Source organism: Xyrauchen texanus, chromosome 15, assembly GCF_025860055.1.
Source record: "Xyrauchen texanus isolate HMW12.3.18 chromosome 15, RBS_HiC_50CHRs, whole genome shotgun sequence".
NCBI lineage: Eukaryota > Metazoa > Chordata > Actinopteri > Cypriniformes > Catostomidae > Xyrauchen > Xyrauchen texanus.
In genome coordinates, this window is record NC_068290.1 from 7,040,872 (window position 1) to 7,058,701 (window position 17,830).

The 17,830-nt window shown below is 37.3% G+C and overlaps 2 protein-coding genes across 18 annotated transcripts in view; one reads left to right on the forward strand and one right to left on the reverse strand.

The window, feature by feature from the left end:
* Positions 1-17,830, reverse strand: part of upk1a (uroplakin 1a) — a 702,734-nt gene that overhangs the window by 60,066 nt on the left and 624,838 nt on the right. The window lies entirely within an intron of this gene.
* The window catches only part of LOC127656495 (regulating synaptic membrane exocytosis protein 2-like), a 202,204-nt gene that overhangs the window by 29,259 nt on the left and 155,115 nt on the right, over positions 1-17,830 (forward strand). For all 16 annotated transcript variants that reach the window (XM_052144851.1, XM_052144863.1, XM_052144852.1 and 13 more), the window contains exon 3: positions 8,867-9,077. In XM_052144851.1, coding sequence (XP_052000811.1) covers positions 8,867-9,077 — 211 coding nt within the window. The remainder of the gene's footprint in view (positions 1-8,866; positions 9,078-17,830) is intronic.

A 17,830-nucleotide genomic window follows, 5' to 3' on the forward strand; every position in this document is an offset into this window, starting at 1 on the left:
TAACTCTTAGCCAGGCCCACAAAGAATCTGTAGAATATAAATGTATTTATTCATAGCTGATTTTGGTCAAAAATCTGGTCAAATATCTTAAATTGCGAGTTCTACAATAGGTAACTAATGCTCTGTTCCAAAACTTAGTGAGCTGCATACATATGCAAGGCATCATTAGACACAAAGGCTGCTCCAAAAGGTAGGAAGGATAATTATGCTGCCTTATTTAAATTAGGAAGCGTTAATATGCCTTCTTTTGGATGAAGCGAGAACATTTTTGATTATAAACATACTTTTATGTCATTTAATACTGAACAGTAGATACAATCTAGTGCAGTCTAATAAAAAAAAAAAAGAATCCTGTTTGACCCTATATTTGGGTGTTATGTGTGTTTATGAGTATTAAAGTATTAAAGGAACATTATTTATGTGCTGTTTGAAGTTGCTTTCTATTCCTATGGATAGCATTCTAAATCAGACACTGATGTTCCATCTCTGTTTAGCTGCAGCTTTAGAAGGCAGCTGCCTACAGTGTGTAGACTGCAAGGCAGCTAACTAGGTTTTCGAACAGACCCTTAAAGCAGGTAGCGCTCTTTAGGCACAGATTTGAGGTGGGCCTGCTTTTAGCTAGACACCTTGAGGCTTTGACCTTTCCTACTGGCTTGGTGCCATGTGTTTTTTGCTGTAGCTTTGTCTGTGATTGCCAGTTCTTTTCCCCTCGTCTCTCTAGTGATTGGCTGCCCGCTTTCTGTCATGGCTTTGTTTGAATAGCTTTTGGCAGCTTCATCCACTGGATGCATCAGTCTTGCTTTATTTAGCTTGTTTTCAGATTCTGTCAGTTGTGAATGGATACTTTGTTTGATCTCTTTCTCTGTATTTGTTGATACACAGCTATATTCCAGGCTGATGGATGCTAAATTCATTTCACTCGCTCTGGCTTCTTTGCTTCCTTCTATGGCTGACTGTGTCTTCTCAGCTGCTCTGTTTTTCCATTTCTTGTTCTTAATCTCTCTAACTCTCTCAGTCTTTTTCTTGTCCCTCCCCTGCTAAAAATACCAGCTGGTTTTTTGCTGGTTTAGCTGGTGGAAAATATGGGTAAACCAGCACTGTCTTATATAAGAAGCTGGTTGATCAAGGGAGGCTTGCTTTTTAAACTAGGTTAAGAAGCCTTGTTGGTGCACCAGAATATCCAAAACACTTGCTGGTCTTTTTAATAGGGTTTTCTCGTGTTGCCAGACTTTTGTTCAGTATTAGGTCTGGTCCATTTAGCAGCTTATTCTGATCAAGAACCACCCAATTAGATAGTAAGAAATCGTTTGACTTGAGATTGCTTTAATTTAATTTAATTTAATTTAATTTGACCAATTGTCACACATTATACATACATTTCTGCATATACATGGTGAAATTATTTATTTTTCACATATCCCAGCTAAGCTGGGGTCAGAGTGCAGGGTCAGCCATGATACGGCGCCCCTGGAGCAGATAGGTTCAAGGGCCTTGCTCAAGGGCCCAACAGTGGTGTCTTGGTGGTGTTGGGGCTTGAACCCACGACCTTCTGATCAGTAACCCAGAGCCTTAACCGCTGAGCCACCACTGCCCCTATAATATATAATATATAATATATAATAGCGCAAAATGCAAGTGCCCCGTGATGCATTTTCAACAAAGTTATTGTTTATTAAAAAAACATGGTGCTCTTGCATAAGACGCTGAAAAAACAGAATGACCTGACATAGCGGCCTAAGTTGTCCATCTAGCGCATGTTTACAGAGAGAAACAATAGAAAAACCGATCAGATGGACGCAAAAACAAGTTTGGTGTGAACAGCTGCTGAGGTGTAGTTTAAAACTCGGTACTAGAGAGCGTTTTCATGTTTTTGAGGTTTAATTTGAAGAATCAATTAATCAAGTATGTCATAAAGTTAAGTTGATGTTACTTCATTTTATAGAGGGGGGTGCAGCGTGAAGCATTTACATGTTTCCATTGATCTTGGTACAAAATATGGAGGGCTTGTAATTAATTGTTTTCATTGGAGGGGTGGGGGGGCCTACGCCCTGGCAATATACACCAGGCGGTCAGTGAACGGACTTTGGGCGGCTTGTTTGAGGCTGAGACTAGTCTGTCCCTCTCTCCCTCTATGTCTTTCTCTCTGTCCCTGTAGTTCTTGTAGCTATGCATATTTGCCCTTCATGTGTTTTCCTCATAAATGTAGCTGCTCTGCATTTTGCCCATGTGTCCGGTGGAAGCAGTCTTCTCTCTCTTGCCATCTCTTGATGGTCAGGATGTTGAGTTCCGCTGTCTGCTTGTTCATACAGGTGGTTTCCTTTTAGCGGAATCACTGATCTGGTTAATAACGTTCTCCAGCCCCAGACAACGTCCCAAAACCAAGCCCAAACAGAGCCACCAAAGGAACCGGAGACGTAAGTAACATTCAGTGGATATATCTTTGCCCCTTAACCTTACTTTGCTAAGCCTTTCTATGGATATGACTCAGTCTCACTTGCAGTACGATGTTGAAAATACCTTTACATTTATTAATTTAGCAGATGCTTTCATCCAAACTGTAATTCTTTAAGGGGTCATGGTATGAGGAATCAAACTGTCCTTGATCTTTTGACATATAAGAGGTAATTGTACTATAAAAACATAAAACTTGAAATTGCAAAAAGTGCATGTTTTTTAAACCAAGCTGTCAGAACGACTCGGTCTATACTTCCTCCATATTGTGATGTCATTCCGTGGTAGAAATTTGCATCTGACTGCCTGCACAACAGCACATCAATGCCTACTTTACCTTCTCACTTCCATAGCACCGCCCATTAGTGGTGAGCAGTGAGATGGCAAGAAGAGAGCAGGTCAGTCAAGAGCAGAGAGACAATCATAACAGTGGGTGCTTACTGTCAAGTCTTAAAGGAGAAGCACGCACTAAAACCGAGCGTTTCTGACAGAGGATCAGATTGAGGGTGTAAAATAATCATGTTTTACAAATATATAACAAAACCATTTACCAATATTATAAGTGAATCTCAGGGAACATATTAAAATAATAAAAAAGGCATGTCATGACCCCAATTAACTGTAAAATGAATAATTCTCCCAAAAATTTAAATATAGTTATCATTTGCTCACCAACATATTGTTTCAAACCTTTTTCTGTTTTTCTTTTTTTCTGTGAAACAAGGAATGATATGTTATTAGCCTCTGTTTTTTTATACAATGGAAGTGAATGGTGATTTACACTGGCAAGCTCCAAAAAAAAAAGACAAAAATCTCAATAAAAATAATGTAACAAACGTATTCCATTGACTTGCGTGCTATATACAGTACTGTTTGTATATATTCTGAGCCATACAATAGCTTTGTGTGACGAACAGACCAAACTTGTTTAAATAAAAAATTGATTAAATTAAAAATGACGGTTTTATACGCGCCACACCAGATTTTACGTTGCTGATGATAAACACCATTGGTTCTTCATGTCACATGACTGATGGCAAGGTGGCAAATTTGAAAACACAAGCACAAATGTCATTTCAGAGCTCCAACGGTGGGAAATATATTTGAAAACCTGCTAAAATAATAAATAAAATCATGTCAATTCAAATGGTTATAGTGCTTTTTTGTCCTTGTTGGAGCTTGGCATTATAAATCACTATTCACTTTAATTACATGGAAAACAGAAGCTCCATCATTCAGCCTAAGATCTGCTTTTGCATTTCACAGAAGAAAGAAAATCACATGTTTTTGGGATGACCCATTTGTTAACTTGATTTGATAATGAGATCTATTAGAGACCTGCGTCATGCATGTATATTACAGGAGATGTTGGCTACAAATTTGTAACCAGCTTACACATAGCAAAGCATAGTTCTTCAGGTTGCCGCAGTGTCACTCATAAAAGGAGTCTGTTTCAGTGTACTGGCTCGTGTTTCTGTGACATCTCTATCTGCTGTGGGTTAGATGAGATGTGAGGAAAGGTGTATGATTATATATATATGGGATATGTGTCTGCTGTCTGACAGGCTGCAGGTGAGGTGCACTCTGGTCTCCAGCTGTCTGCAATGCTACCTGAGCCAGTGCACCTGCCCTGCCTGCTGCCAGACCTCTGGAGTTCCTCCAGCCCAATCTATCTGACTACTGTCTGCAGGCTGAGTGTATATATAGTGTATGTTGGAGGAAAAATGTCGATGAGGAGAGTGTTAAAGGAATAGGCTACTGTAGTTTAACCAAAAATTTCAATTCTGTTATTTTTAATCACCCTCATGTCATATTTAAACCTTTTTGCAGTTATTTTGTCTGTGAAACACAAAAGGAGACATTTTCACACAGCTCTTTTTCATATAACGAAAGTTTATAGTGAACACAGCCAACAAACACCTCTTTTATTGAGGAAACTCTCAAATCTCATGCGCGCTTGCGCATTTTAAATTGTGGCAGGTACTGTTTGTATAGATTCTGAAGCCATACAATAGCTTTGTGTGAAGAACAGACCAAACTTTTTAATTGTGTTTTGCCCTCACGTTTAAATAAAAAATGACGGTTATGCTAGGCTTTGCTCTCCATTTACTCCCATTGAAGCATATCCAAACCCAGGAGACCGGAAGCGCAATCTCAAAGTTCCAAAGTGACTAATCACTAACATTTCTGCATGTTTCTCACTCAAATCTAATTCCATATAATAATTGTTTGGCTTCGGAAGACTTCAAATATATCTCACAAATCATATGGACTACTTTTTTGATTCTTTTATGGTAATTTCATGGCTTTTTGATCAGTTTTGGAGCTTGAGAGACCCTGGTCACATGTATGATTTTATTGTATGGAAAAGAGGAGCGTCAGCATTCTACAAAACGTTTCTTTTTGTGTACCACGGGCAAAAGAAAGTCACATGGGTTTGCAACGACATGAGGGTGAGTTAAAAATTACATTATACCTTTAATGATGTTGTGCTACTAGGGAACGGTTCATTGGAGTAGTGGTGGCTAAAGCACATAACAGGCTATCAGAAGGTTGTTGGTTCGATCCCCACAGCCACCACCATTGTGTCCTTGAGCAAGGCACTTAACTCCAGGTTGCTCCAGAGGGATTGTCCCTGTAATAAGTGCACTGTAAGTCACTTTGGATAAAAGCGTCTGCCAAATGCATAAATGTAAATGTAAATGAATGGTGACAAAAAACTTGTCTCATCTCATGCCACAGTTGGAAGACTAATGCTGTAGTCTGATGTTGTAAAACTATTGTTGCTTTTTGCTAAATAATATCTGACATGTATCTAAGAGGGAGGCACAGGGTCAGACAGTGAGTGTTACTGTGTATCCATATGTTCTGAGGGTAAGAGGGCAAAGGTCAGTGAAAGCAGACCTGCTGACTGGGGTGTCTTCAGGGCCAGCGCTGGCCAAATTGATGCCCTACGCAGAGTTCCGGGGGGGGTTCGCGTGAAGCGATCGCCTGTGTTCGGCAACTGCTTTCGGGTCCTTGAATAACGTATAACATGCAAGGAAGGGCAGCCGGTGGACTTTCTGGTGCCCTCCTAGGGTAATATGGAGTTGGTGCCCTATGCAGACTGCGTAGTATGTGTGTAGGGAGCGCCGGTACTGGGTGTCTTGATCCTGGAGAGGTGAAAGGACAGAAATGATGTCTGGTGGATACTAGCAACATGTGAATCAAACGTTCAGTAGAATTGTTGCTTCAAATGAAAAAAGTTGTTATAAGTGCCTTTTTGTAGGCTAAAATACTTTCATAAATCCCAGTAAAATATGCAGAGATAACTACAAGTAAGCCATCCATTGGTTAATATCCTGAAAAGTGTAAACACTATGGCTCTGTGGCACTATCACAACATTCCGATTAGCCCGACACACCAACACTGGCTCAACCAATGGCATGAATTTTGGGCGGGACTATCTATTTTCCCAGGGGAGTGTTTGGGAGAACTTGTTTTACGTGGATCCATTTGGTGACACTAGTGCCACAAAAATTACACACTTCACCTTTAAACACCAGTACAACAATAGCCCTGAAGTAAAGAAAAACTAAAGGTAAATCATCAAATCTACTGGATGTCTCAAAAGTAATCCTTAGCTTTCACTTGCATTTGAGAGTTTATAGAGAGGTGTCATGATGAAAAGATCAGTGTGCTCAATAATTCAGCTTGCTAATGAATGTTGCACAGGCATATGTGGTACCAAACCTCTTCTAACCAACAGCTTATGGCATTAGCCCCCAGTGTTTAGTTTCCACGGCTACGGTTGATTGATAGGGGACATACAAAATGCATGTGCATCATGCAGGCATACAGCTAGCGTTTCAGGGTCTATCTTAAGCCTTTGACCCCCTCCACTCTCTCTGCAATCTCACTGTAATGAGATGGTACACAAAGAGACTTCACCCTTATTACCGCATCGTCCTCCGGATCCATAAAAAACAGTAAAAACCATCAAACTAATCTGGTGGATCAATGTGATATTTATTGTAATGAATGGATAAACTGTTTAATTATCAGGCAATTCATGTTTTGCAATGTCTTTTAAACTCTGTAACTTTAGAAAAATGTATACATTTATGTTGTGATTTAAGAAAGTACATTTATAAAAAGAGTACACCAAACAGGTGCTTTAGCTTTTTATTAATTATAACTTGATTATTTACTGTACATAATGTAATAACTAACAGAATTATCAGAATAAAACAACAAATTAACAAATTGGACGAACAGGATGGAAATAAAGAGGTTGCCATTGCTCAGTGAGGGATTGAGAGTTTGCTGTCAGCTTCAAGTTCATTTTAATATTTTTTAAACAGTCTTTTGAAAAGTTGATATTATCATACTGATTTTTGTAACTGTATCAAGCAGGATAAAAAGGTGTGTGAGTGTGTGTGTGGTGGGGGGTGGGGGGGTATGCATCATTAGATATTTTAATGGTCAACCTGGATCATGTGCATGTCAACTTCCCAAATGAACCCCACATTTGATGAATGTGTGTATTGTATATCATGAACATTTGACATGATGATTGTGGATGAAAGTTCATGTCTTTTATTCATAATTACAATTACTGACATGTCTAGAGCTGTTTAGGCATTACTGTCTATATGAAGTGACGCAATTGAACCTATTGTGTTATTTTGGTTATTTGGTTTATATTAGTTTACTTTGAAATTGACTCAAAGTTGTACGTTTTACTCTCATTGCTGTTAAAGTGGATTAAAGAACAGACAGTTCTTGTCACCTCTGAGCATCTGACACTCTCTGCAGTTGCAACGGAGAGAGTTTCATCAGAGCAGGTGCTTTACAACAATAGCGCATAGTTATCATTTATGATTACAGAAAATACAGTGAGCATTTTTAGAATAATTATCATAGTAAACTATTATTATTTAATTTTTTTCAGGAATTGAATTATTTACCTGAAATCACTTTTTATGGGAATCCTGATATTGTATAGGGGTCTTTGAGAAATAAGGATGTTTAAGATAAAAAAGAACAAACAAAAATAAACTTGTATAAAACACATGTGCCAAGTTCTTAGAAATGTAGCCTTTGTGTTACAGGAATAGTTCACACAAAAATAAAATTTCTCTCATCATTTACCCACCCTCGTGCCTTCCCAGATGTGTGACTTTCTTTCTTCAGCTGAACACACACAAAGAATTTTAGAAGAATATTTCAGCTCTGTTGGTCCTCACAATGTAAGTGAATGGGTTCCAGAAATCCAAATTTGAAGCTCCAAAAAGCACATAAAGGCAGCATAAATGTAATCTATATGACTCCAGTAGTTAAATCCATGTCTTCAGAAGTGATATGATAGGTGTTGGTGAGAAACAGATCAATATTTAAGTCCTTTTTTTTTACAGTAAATCTTCACTTTCACTTTCACACTCTTCTTTTGTTTTTGGCAATTCACATTATTTGTGCATATTGCCACCTATTGAGCAAGGAGAAGAATTAAAGTAAAAAAGGACCTAAATATTGATCTGTTTCTCACCAACACTTATCATATCGCTTCTGAAGATATGGATTAAACCACAGGAGTTGTGTGGAATGCTTTTATGCTGCCTGTATGTGATTTTTGGAGCTTCAAATGTTGGCACCCATTCACTTGCATTGTGAGGACCTACAGAGCTGAACCATTAAAGAAAGACATAAATATCTCTGAAGGCATAAGGGTGAGTAAATGATGAGATAATTTAAATTTTTTGGTGAACTTTAACTTCTTATGATTTTGAAAAACTTTTCTACTATTTTCAACAAGTTTTGATTTAATAACTCAAGAATGTCAAATGTTTTATCCTGCAAGTGAAATAGAATAAATATCATATTTTCCTTGAATATTTGTCTTTTTTCCACCTTGACGACATGCAAATGCATGCATCTTAATTGTAAAAAAGGTCTTAAAAGTCATCATGAAATCAATATTGACCTTATTTACTTTCTTATGACATGTTCCTGGTCTTATTATGCATGATCCATTGTTGCATCTTATGTCAAATGTATATAAAAAAATATATATATATTTTTGTCTTTGTAATCTTTTATCAACATGTAACATCTTGCTCTATTCTGAAAATACTTTCCTTTTTGGCTTACATCATGAATTCCTCCTTTTTATAACCTCTCCCCTTCAACCATCTGCATCCATTTTCCAAATAATTCTTGATGTAGAATTTTCTCATTAGAATATCCTGTTTCACTCGGAAATACAGCAACTTTAAGTTTATAATTATAATAAAATAAAATTAAATAAATGTAATTAATTAAAATAGGTTGCAAACAGCAACAAAATGTTGATTTTAAACACAAATAAGATGTAACTTTAGCATAACATTTCATTATAATCCATGCCAATGATTGGCTGTGTCTTATTTCCTGCAGGAAATTGCACCAACAATTTGAGATGTACAAGGAGCAAGTGAAGAAGATAGGAGAGGAAGCACCAACCACCCCGGAACAGAAGGGTGAAGCCCCCACTTGTGGAATCTGCCATAAAACTAAGTTTGCCGACGGCTGTGGCCACCTCTGTTCTTATTGCCAAACAAAGTTCTGTGCACGCTGTGGTGGACGAGTTTCTCTACGCTCAAACAAGGTACAACCCCAACGCTTCTTTTGTCTCACACACACATACCACAGTACAGTACACAATCTCTGATTTCACCGACACATCAACACAAGCCATTAGTGTGATGATGGCTATGTTCAGAATGGAATACTGTGGGAATAAGCTTACTGGTTACTGCGTATTTAGTGTAGACAGCCTAATAATTAAAAATATAGTATTTACATGTAGGCTATTTCTGTAATAGTTTGTATTTATAATAGTACGTAAACAGTATGACTATTCACAGTAGTATTGTTGTCACACTTAAAACATTTAATGCTAATTCATGCTATTTTTATCATGAAATGCTAAATGCTATATTTTGTCACACCTTTGACCTTACCTTAACATCTATGTTTGGATGAACACTCTTGCCAAAAACTTTAACCTATTTCCGGTGTGCAGTTAATGTAATGACCACAAGAGGACGATACTGCCTTTGGTTTTATCACTACAGCCTCTTTGCCTGGGGCAATATATGTATCAGGCCAGAAACTGCTTATCTAACCTCTTGATGTCTCTCTCAGAGCAGTCTTGGTGCTTTTAAATGACGTTGCTGAGAGTAATAAGTGCTGATGTTTTTCACTGAAGTAGTACATGAGCATCTCTTTATGTGTGTCTAAATGTCACTCACAGTTGTTCTCTCCCTCTTCTTTTATCCCTTGTGTCTTTCTCTCTTGCTTTTCCTCCCCTGTGGAATTGCAACAGGAGGATAACGTGGTTAGCATCCTTTTCTTTTGTCTATGTATTGATGTTTAGCTGTATCACATCCTTTGGTGATTGCATACCTCCATTAAAGGTGCTCTAAGCCATTTTTTTAATAGTGCACATATAGATGTCACTGAAATAGGTGTCCCAAGAAAACATACCTGAGACCTCTGACAGCATTAGACTCTATAAACAGCAAAAAAGTTTGAGTAGCCAATTAAAACACTAGCCAATCAGAGATGCTTTCAGCATGTCAATCATTTTGTGTGTTCGGATTTGCTGAGTTGTCTTTGGTTGGCTGGTTTAGGGGGCGTGTAGTTCAAGTTACAAAAATGCTTCAATTATTTAACTACAGTTAGTATAAAATTTGATGCATTTTATTTAGAAAGACAATGCATATACTTTTACAGTAAAATATTCTTAAAATTATTTCTGTTTTTAATTTGTAAAAAGTACAAATACATCACCAAAATGTCAACCCATAATGCTATCAGTATAAAAAAAAAGATAGATTTGACTGTATTTTACAGTCTTTTACAGTTGTTTCAATTACAATTTATGTCTTTTTGGAAAGGAATGTTCAGAGTTCAATACAAATTATAAACAGTAAACAAAGATGTGTCTAATGTGTTCAATAACGCTTTCTGCCTGTCAATCATTTTGCACATTGTCATAGTATTGTATTGTATTAAGGCTTAATTTCTTTTTTTTGCTGCTGCTGTTGTTTTTGACAACCATTTCTGCTCAATGTTGGTCTCATTAAAGCTAATTTGGTATCTTTGGAGTGCAGGGTTTTGGAAAGAGGGGGCATAGCTAATTCAGCGGCTCAGCTTGTGGAAATTCTAGAATGGCTAAAATCGCTTGCTGCACCTTTAATTTAGTTGTCATGACAACAAAACCTGGTATTAGATAACTTTACACATGTCACGTTAGTAGGACATTTTACCACACGTAAATCATGTAAACATGTATAATGTTTACATCTTAGGCTATACTTTTGAAACAGTGTTTTTGTACTGTTACTTTTTTAAATAATTTTTCTAAATAATTTTTGTGGTAATCAACATTATGCCACAAATGCTGTTGGTTGAGCTTAATTTGTACTGAACCTGGGACATTCCTTAAAACATTAATATCGTTTTTACTTACAGTTTTCCAATGAACAGGTTTACTTGTTTATTTGACTATTTTTACAGTGTAGAAAAATTGCTGAAATTAGCAAATAAATAAAAAGTGTACCTTTAAGTAAATAAAAAGATTACCTTTAAGTAAACAAATTAGAAATGGGTGTGATGTGGGTAAGTGTGGAGTTTTTATATTAACCCACAATTACCTGAAAGAACATTATATTATCATGTGCCTATAATTTTTGTGTGAAATCTGACTTGAATATGTTTCCATGAGACCCACTAACTGTATATACTGCCATATTACTGAGTGTTATTAAGAATAGTTGGACCCGTGGTTGTGTGAGTGAGATCCTTGTTCAGGGGATCACCATAACTCAGAATCTGGTAACACTCCAGGTGAACTTGCTGCATCACCATCTGTGCTCAAGAGAACCTAAGAACGCTTCTTTTGTACTTCACACAAAGAGATGCCCTGTCTGCCAGCCTGGCCTGGGACATTACAGTTTTACTACACTGCACTCATGCTGTCAAATTGACATACACATGCTCACACAGCCAGAGTAATTTTTGAGTAGTGCCCAGAGGAACAATGTATTGCTTAGATGTTGCTCTTTCATAGCTCTGGAGACCGACTGTTGTTCTCATTTAAGTGTCAAGTTTGTCTGAGATTACTTAGTAAAAAAATAGAAGACTCAAATTAGACAATGGTTGACATTTAGTAAGAGTATAAAGCAATTAAATTAATGTGTATAGCATGGCACAGATAAATTGGTCTTAATTGAAATCTCTGATTTTTAACTGCATACTTATCTGGTATCTTGGCAAATTTGAGCACAGTTTGACACATTGTGCACATCTATTCTGACACTCTAATGGAGAAACAAATTAGATACCCCACCCCCAAGGACTACAATTTGAGAAGCAGGAGACAAAAGTCTCCACTAAGTCTAATTGCTGTCAAAAAAACAAAACAAACAATGTCTCTATGGGGGAGGACTTCCATTCTTACAGCCTCCCATTAATTTTTCTGTGAGTGGTCCGTCTCGTTATCCTATCTCTGATTTACAGGATTTATTATTTGTTTTATTATTTTAGTTTTTCTTTCCTCTGTCATTTCATGTTTGTTTTTTGCGATCTGGGCTGTCTTGATTGCATTTCCGTTTCCATTTGTTTTGCAATACAGAAGATGTGTTGCATATCAATATTTGTAGTGCCGTGCCAAGATTTAATCCGGTTGCAGCGATGAATATTGATGGACAGTTCTCAGTTGCTAGATTCTGTGTCTTACAGTACAGGTACACTTACAGGTTTTGAACAGACCCAAGACGTATTGTGATTCTAAATACTCAGACACATAGTCATAAGAGACAGGATTTTAAAAATACATGTCTTTTCATATGTAAAGATAGATGTTGTCATTTCTGTCTTTTTGTTTATGTTTTGCTGACTGATATACAGTGCATTCAGAATGAATTCAGACCCCTACATTTTTTTCACATATTGTTATGTTGCAACCTTATGCAAAAATGCTTTCAATTATGTATTTTTTCATATCAATCTACACTTCATACCCCATAATGACAAAGCAAATAAAACAGAGTTTTGATAACTTTGCAAATTTATTAAAAAGAAAAAACTGAAATATCACATTGACATAAGTATTCAGACCTTTTGCTATGACACTTGAAATTTAGCTCAGGTGCATCCCATTTCTCTGGATCATCTTTGAGATGTTTCTACACTTTGATTGGAGTCCACCTGTGGCAAATTCAATTGATTGGACATGATTTGGAAAGGCACACACCTGTCTATATAAGGTCTCACAGCTGAAAATGCATATCAGAGTAAAAACCAAGCCATGAGGTCAAAGGAACTGCCTGCAGAGCTCAGAGACAGGATTGTGTCGAGGCACAGATCTGGAGAAGGCTACAACATTTTTTGCCTGCATTGAAGGTTACCAAGAGCAGCTTCCATAGTTCTTAAATGGAAGAAGTTTTTAACAACCAGGACTCTTCCTTGAGCTGGTCACATAGCCAAACTGAGCAATAGGGGGAGCAGGGCCTTGGTAAGAGAGGTGACCAAGAACCCGATGGTCCCTTTGGTTGAGCTCCAGAGACCTTGTGTCATCACTGCAACACTCCGATCTGGGCTTTATGGCAGAGAAGCCAGACAGAAGCCTCCTCAGTGGAAGACACATAAAAAAGTGAGATTCTCTTGTCTGATGAAACGAAGATTGAACTGTTTGACCTCAATTCCAAATGTCATGTCTGGAGGAAACCAGGCACCGCTCATCACCTGCACAATACCATCCCAACGGTGAATCATGGTGGTGGTAGCATGACTGGTTCAGCAGCAGGGACTGGGGACTGGTCAGGGATGAAGGAAAGCTGAACGCATCAAAATACAGAGATATCCTTAATGAAAAGCTGGTCCAGAGAGCTCAGGACCTCAGAGTGTTCTGAAGGTTCACCTTCCAACAGGACAATGACCATAAGCACACAGTCAAGACAACACAAGAGTGGCTTACGGACAACACTGTGAATGTCCTTGAGTGGCCCAGCCAGAGACCGGACTTGAACCCAATCGAACATCTCTGGAGAGTCCTGAAAATGGCTGTCCAATGACGGTCCCCATCCAACCTGTCAGAGCTTGAGAGGATCTGCAGAGAGGAATGGCAGAATGTCAATGTGATATTTCAGTTGTTTTCAAAGTTATTAAAAATCTGTTTAAAACAATTATTTAAAGCATTTTTGCACAAGGCAGCAACATAACAAAGGCTGTGTCTCATTTCGAAGGCCGCGTGCTAGGTAGGACACCTCCTTTGAAGGCTGCAGTATACCAACCATTTACATTCATTTACATTAAAGATGTAAGAGAACAGAAATTGATTTTACAGGTGTACTTTTAGTCTAATACTTTTTTATTTTTATATTTTAATATAATAATACATATTATATACACTTAACCCATCTACTGAGATTTAAAAACTTCAACAACAACCTAAAATCAATAGTTTTATATGTTCACTTCGTTTTTTATTTAATGACATAATTTGCAGGGCTTCATGGGATTGTAGTCTGTGCTCTCATGAAATATGATAAGTACACAATCTTGTCCCTTTGTCTTTTTGTCTGGTTTTCAAATACTTGTTTTGCCTCAAAACAAAGTTTGTGATGTTGTGCTCTTTTATGAAGGATTTTATGAAAAGTCTATGGGAAAAATGAATGGGAAAAAACTTACAGAACCCAGACGGCTGAATAAGTGGGCGGGCACTGTGGCGCTCTATAGGCTACCACCTGCAACCAACTGGCAAGCTTGACAGTAGATTGCTTGGCTATAATTTACCCTCTTCATCGTGAGTAGATATTCGGTGTAAGTGAACGTACAGACATCGCCTCATGCTTGTCGCCAGAGCCTGACTCAACTGTGCTCTCATATTCCAGTGTGTGATGTCCGACAGCTCGCCTTGCCGCATGAGACACAGAGCTGTAAATATTGATGCTGTCTCGGAAAACAAGATCTCTTTCACTAGAGCTGTCAGTGTTTGGGTACAGAAGAAAATGCTGATGGAAAAAGAGCAGATTTCACCACTGATGCTTTTCACTGACACTGATGCTTTTGCACTTTGTGTGTGAAATGCTACTTATTGCTGTCAATTACTGTTATACAGTAAACTAGCTAATCAGTAAATTATAATTGTTGCAGATTCTGCTAAAAATATTTTCTATTTTTTTTAAGAGTTAAAAAAAGGATTTAAAGGATTAGCTCATGCAAAAAAGAAAATTCTGTCATTATTTACTTTCCCTCATGTTGTTTCAAACCCAATACTGTTGTTTTTTCTGTGGACTATAAAAGGAAAGTTTTGAAGAAACACAGCTCTTTTCCATACAACAACAGTTCATAGTGATTTACATGCTCCAAAAAGGACAAAAGGCACTATAAAAATAGTCCATACGACTTGTGCGCTATATTCAAAGTGTTCTGAAGCCATACTATAGCTTTGTGTGAGGAATAGACTGAAGTCGTTATTCACTGATAATCTTTTCAGTTGAGGTTTGAGAGCTGCAGCAGAGGGGAAGATTTATAATGAATAATGACTTGAAAATTCCTCACACAAATCTATTGTATGACATAAGAATACCTTGAATATAGCGCACTAGTCCTTTTTGTGGATGAAGGTTAAGGATCTTATTGTTTTTGCCAACTGAACTTAAATGTTTTTTCCTAATTTTTAGACACCTTTAAAGGGATAGTTCACCCAAATGGAAATTCTATCGTCATTTACACCCCCTCATGTTGTTCCAGACCTGTAAGACTTTCTTTCTTCTATTAGCCTCAGTCACCATTCACTTTCATTGCAACCTTTTTTACTTACAATGGAAGTGAATGGTGACTGAGGCTGTCAGTCTCGAACATTCTGCCTTACATCTCTTTTTGTGTTCCTCGGAAAAAGAAAGTCATACAGGTTTGGAACAACATGAGGAAGAGTAAATGGTGACAGAATTTAGATTTTTGGGCTGTCATTAAAGGGTTAAACTTTCAACAGATGGAGTCATGTGACAAAACAACATGCGCTGATCACAGTGGAGTTTGTCTTTGGGAGAAATGGCAACAAAACTACATTTAGTCAGAAACCGAATAAAGTTTTTAGATTGAAACCTGTTTAAATGAAAAGATTAAATTATTTAAATCTGAGTGATTTATTGTGAAATGCCATGCTGCGAAACACAGTGTACACTAATGTGTACAATAGTGCAAGTTTTTCATAAAAAATCATATATTTACTGTGGATTTTTACATTGAGAAAATGTATTTGCTTTCAGAGGCTTTATAGGGAGTTAGGGTGAAAAAAAGGTGCATTTCGAACTGTTTTGAGACCAGTGCAGACCGAAAGAACAGGGTCTTTAAGTCATTCACTAAATAAGTGTTTTATCCTTCAATATGTTTGGAATTTATATTTTTGGGTGAACTATTCCTTGAAGAATTTGATATTCTTTATTTATTAGGTGAATGATAAAACTTAAAAAACACATTTAATAATGATTATTGTGTGTCTTTAACTTCGTCAGCGTTAGTAATGGAGTGGTTTGAAGTGAGTTAGGGAGCATTGTGCATAGATAATGAGTCAGACTCAGTCCTGCTAGAGCTGCGAGCTTACATGCATCTGTAATGAGAGCTGCATTAGTGATGATCTAGTGGCAAAACACGATTATGTGCCACACCGATCACTCCATCTCATCTTTCTGCATAAGCAAGTTATTTTATTACGCTGCATATTGTTTTTGACAACTTGTTCGATCTCAGGATTAAGATCTTTGCTTTTTTGACCAAAATATTAGCTGAAGCACAATCCTCACGGAGGATTTGATATGCAACTCTGAAAGGCCACCTCTTGCACAGGACTTTGGCATAACATACGTGTGGAGCTGTCCATGGTGCTTACGTTTGAATCCAGTTATTGAATATACATTTTTTCTAGTCGGACTAAACAATATACACACTCATCATGGGTAAGTATTGCAACAATTATATTTTGTTAAAAACAATTAGGCTTTGATTGTTTTAGTAAGATTCAGGCAGTGGAAAAAGCAGTCTGTTGTTATTTGGAAAACTCTTTGTAATTAAAAATAAAGATAATATCATTGTGTTTCAAAGCAGAGGACATTCAGCTAACTGCTCTTAGTGTCAACCTGTTCTTATAGTCTAAACAGCTTGGGTTTTGAAACCAAACTGTATTTTTATTGGCAATTCAGAGAATAATTTTTATCTAAAAATAGAGATATTGCTATATAATGTGACATATCAAAAGTGAACAGAGCTAAATATGTTTTTTTCCCCATAACTGTCTATTTTGGATTCTGTCCCTGCATAATTAGCACTTTGTTTAACAGGAAAGATAATTAACCAAATGAATATTCATCCAGTCTATTATGAGCGGCTGGGCTCTAAATTTAGAACCTCATTAAATATTCATGTCCCACCTGCAGGCAGTGTTTTAGCTGGTGAATGATAACGCTCCCCTCATCATGAACTTATCAAACGTATATAAAATATTCAGTGGCCCAGGACAGCCTCTCTGGTTTTAGCAATTACAAATTTCCATAAGGACATTTTGTTTAACATATTGGTTTTTTGGGCAAAAGTCTTGTTAAAACATTATTTACACTTTTTTTATTGTTTATAAACTTTTATTCATAGTTAATTATTGAAAGCCTGGGTCTGGGACAAGGCTAAAACAGTAAAACCTATACATAAAAGGCATTTGAAAAGTACCAAAAATAAATGATAAAGGCCTTGTTCAGAGTCAGTTTAACTGTGACTTTCATATAAGAAAAAAATCAAATCAAATGTTTAAATCAAATAATATATTGAATATCAACCCCTGGGACATGAAAGTGCCCGAAGATCAAGAAACATCCATATACAGGTGTAAGGGGGTTAAGATGGGCAAGGAGGAGGCGAGAACCGGCTTGTCAATATAAATAATAATTTAATTAAACTCAAAACAAAAGCACAAACATAAACACACACATGACGGACATGCCCGTAATTCTCTCTCTCTCGAACCGTCGTTACCGGCCGCCTTTATCCCTTGCGCGCCCCATCAGGCCGATTGGGGACCGGGCGTGCGACATTCTAGCACGGCCACGCCCCCCTCCACTCCACAACAGGTCTCGCAAGGATATTCAGACCATTAATCTCATGTGACACCGCGAACACTTGCGAGGACGTTGCATTTTGGCTTCACTAAATGTAACGCAAAATTAAATAAAATTTAAGCCAACTGATCTTAGTTCAAGAGGCTCTGGGCTGTCAGTAAAGCATTAATATTTCGAAGGACAGAGTCATGTGACAACAAAATGGCACCGATCACAGCGGAGTTTGTCTTTGGGAGAAGTGCCA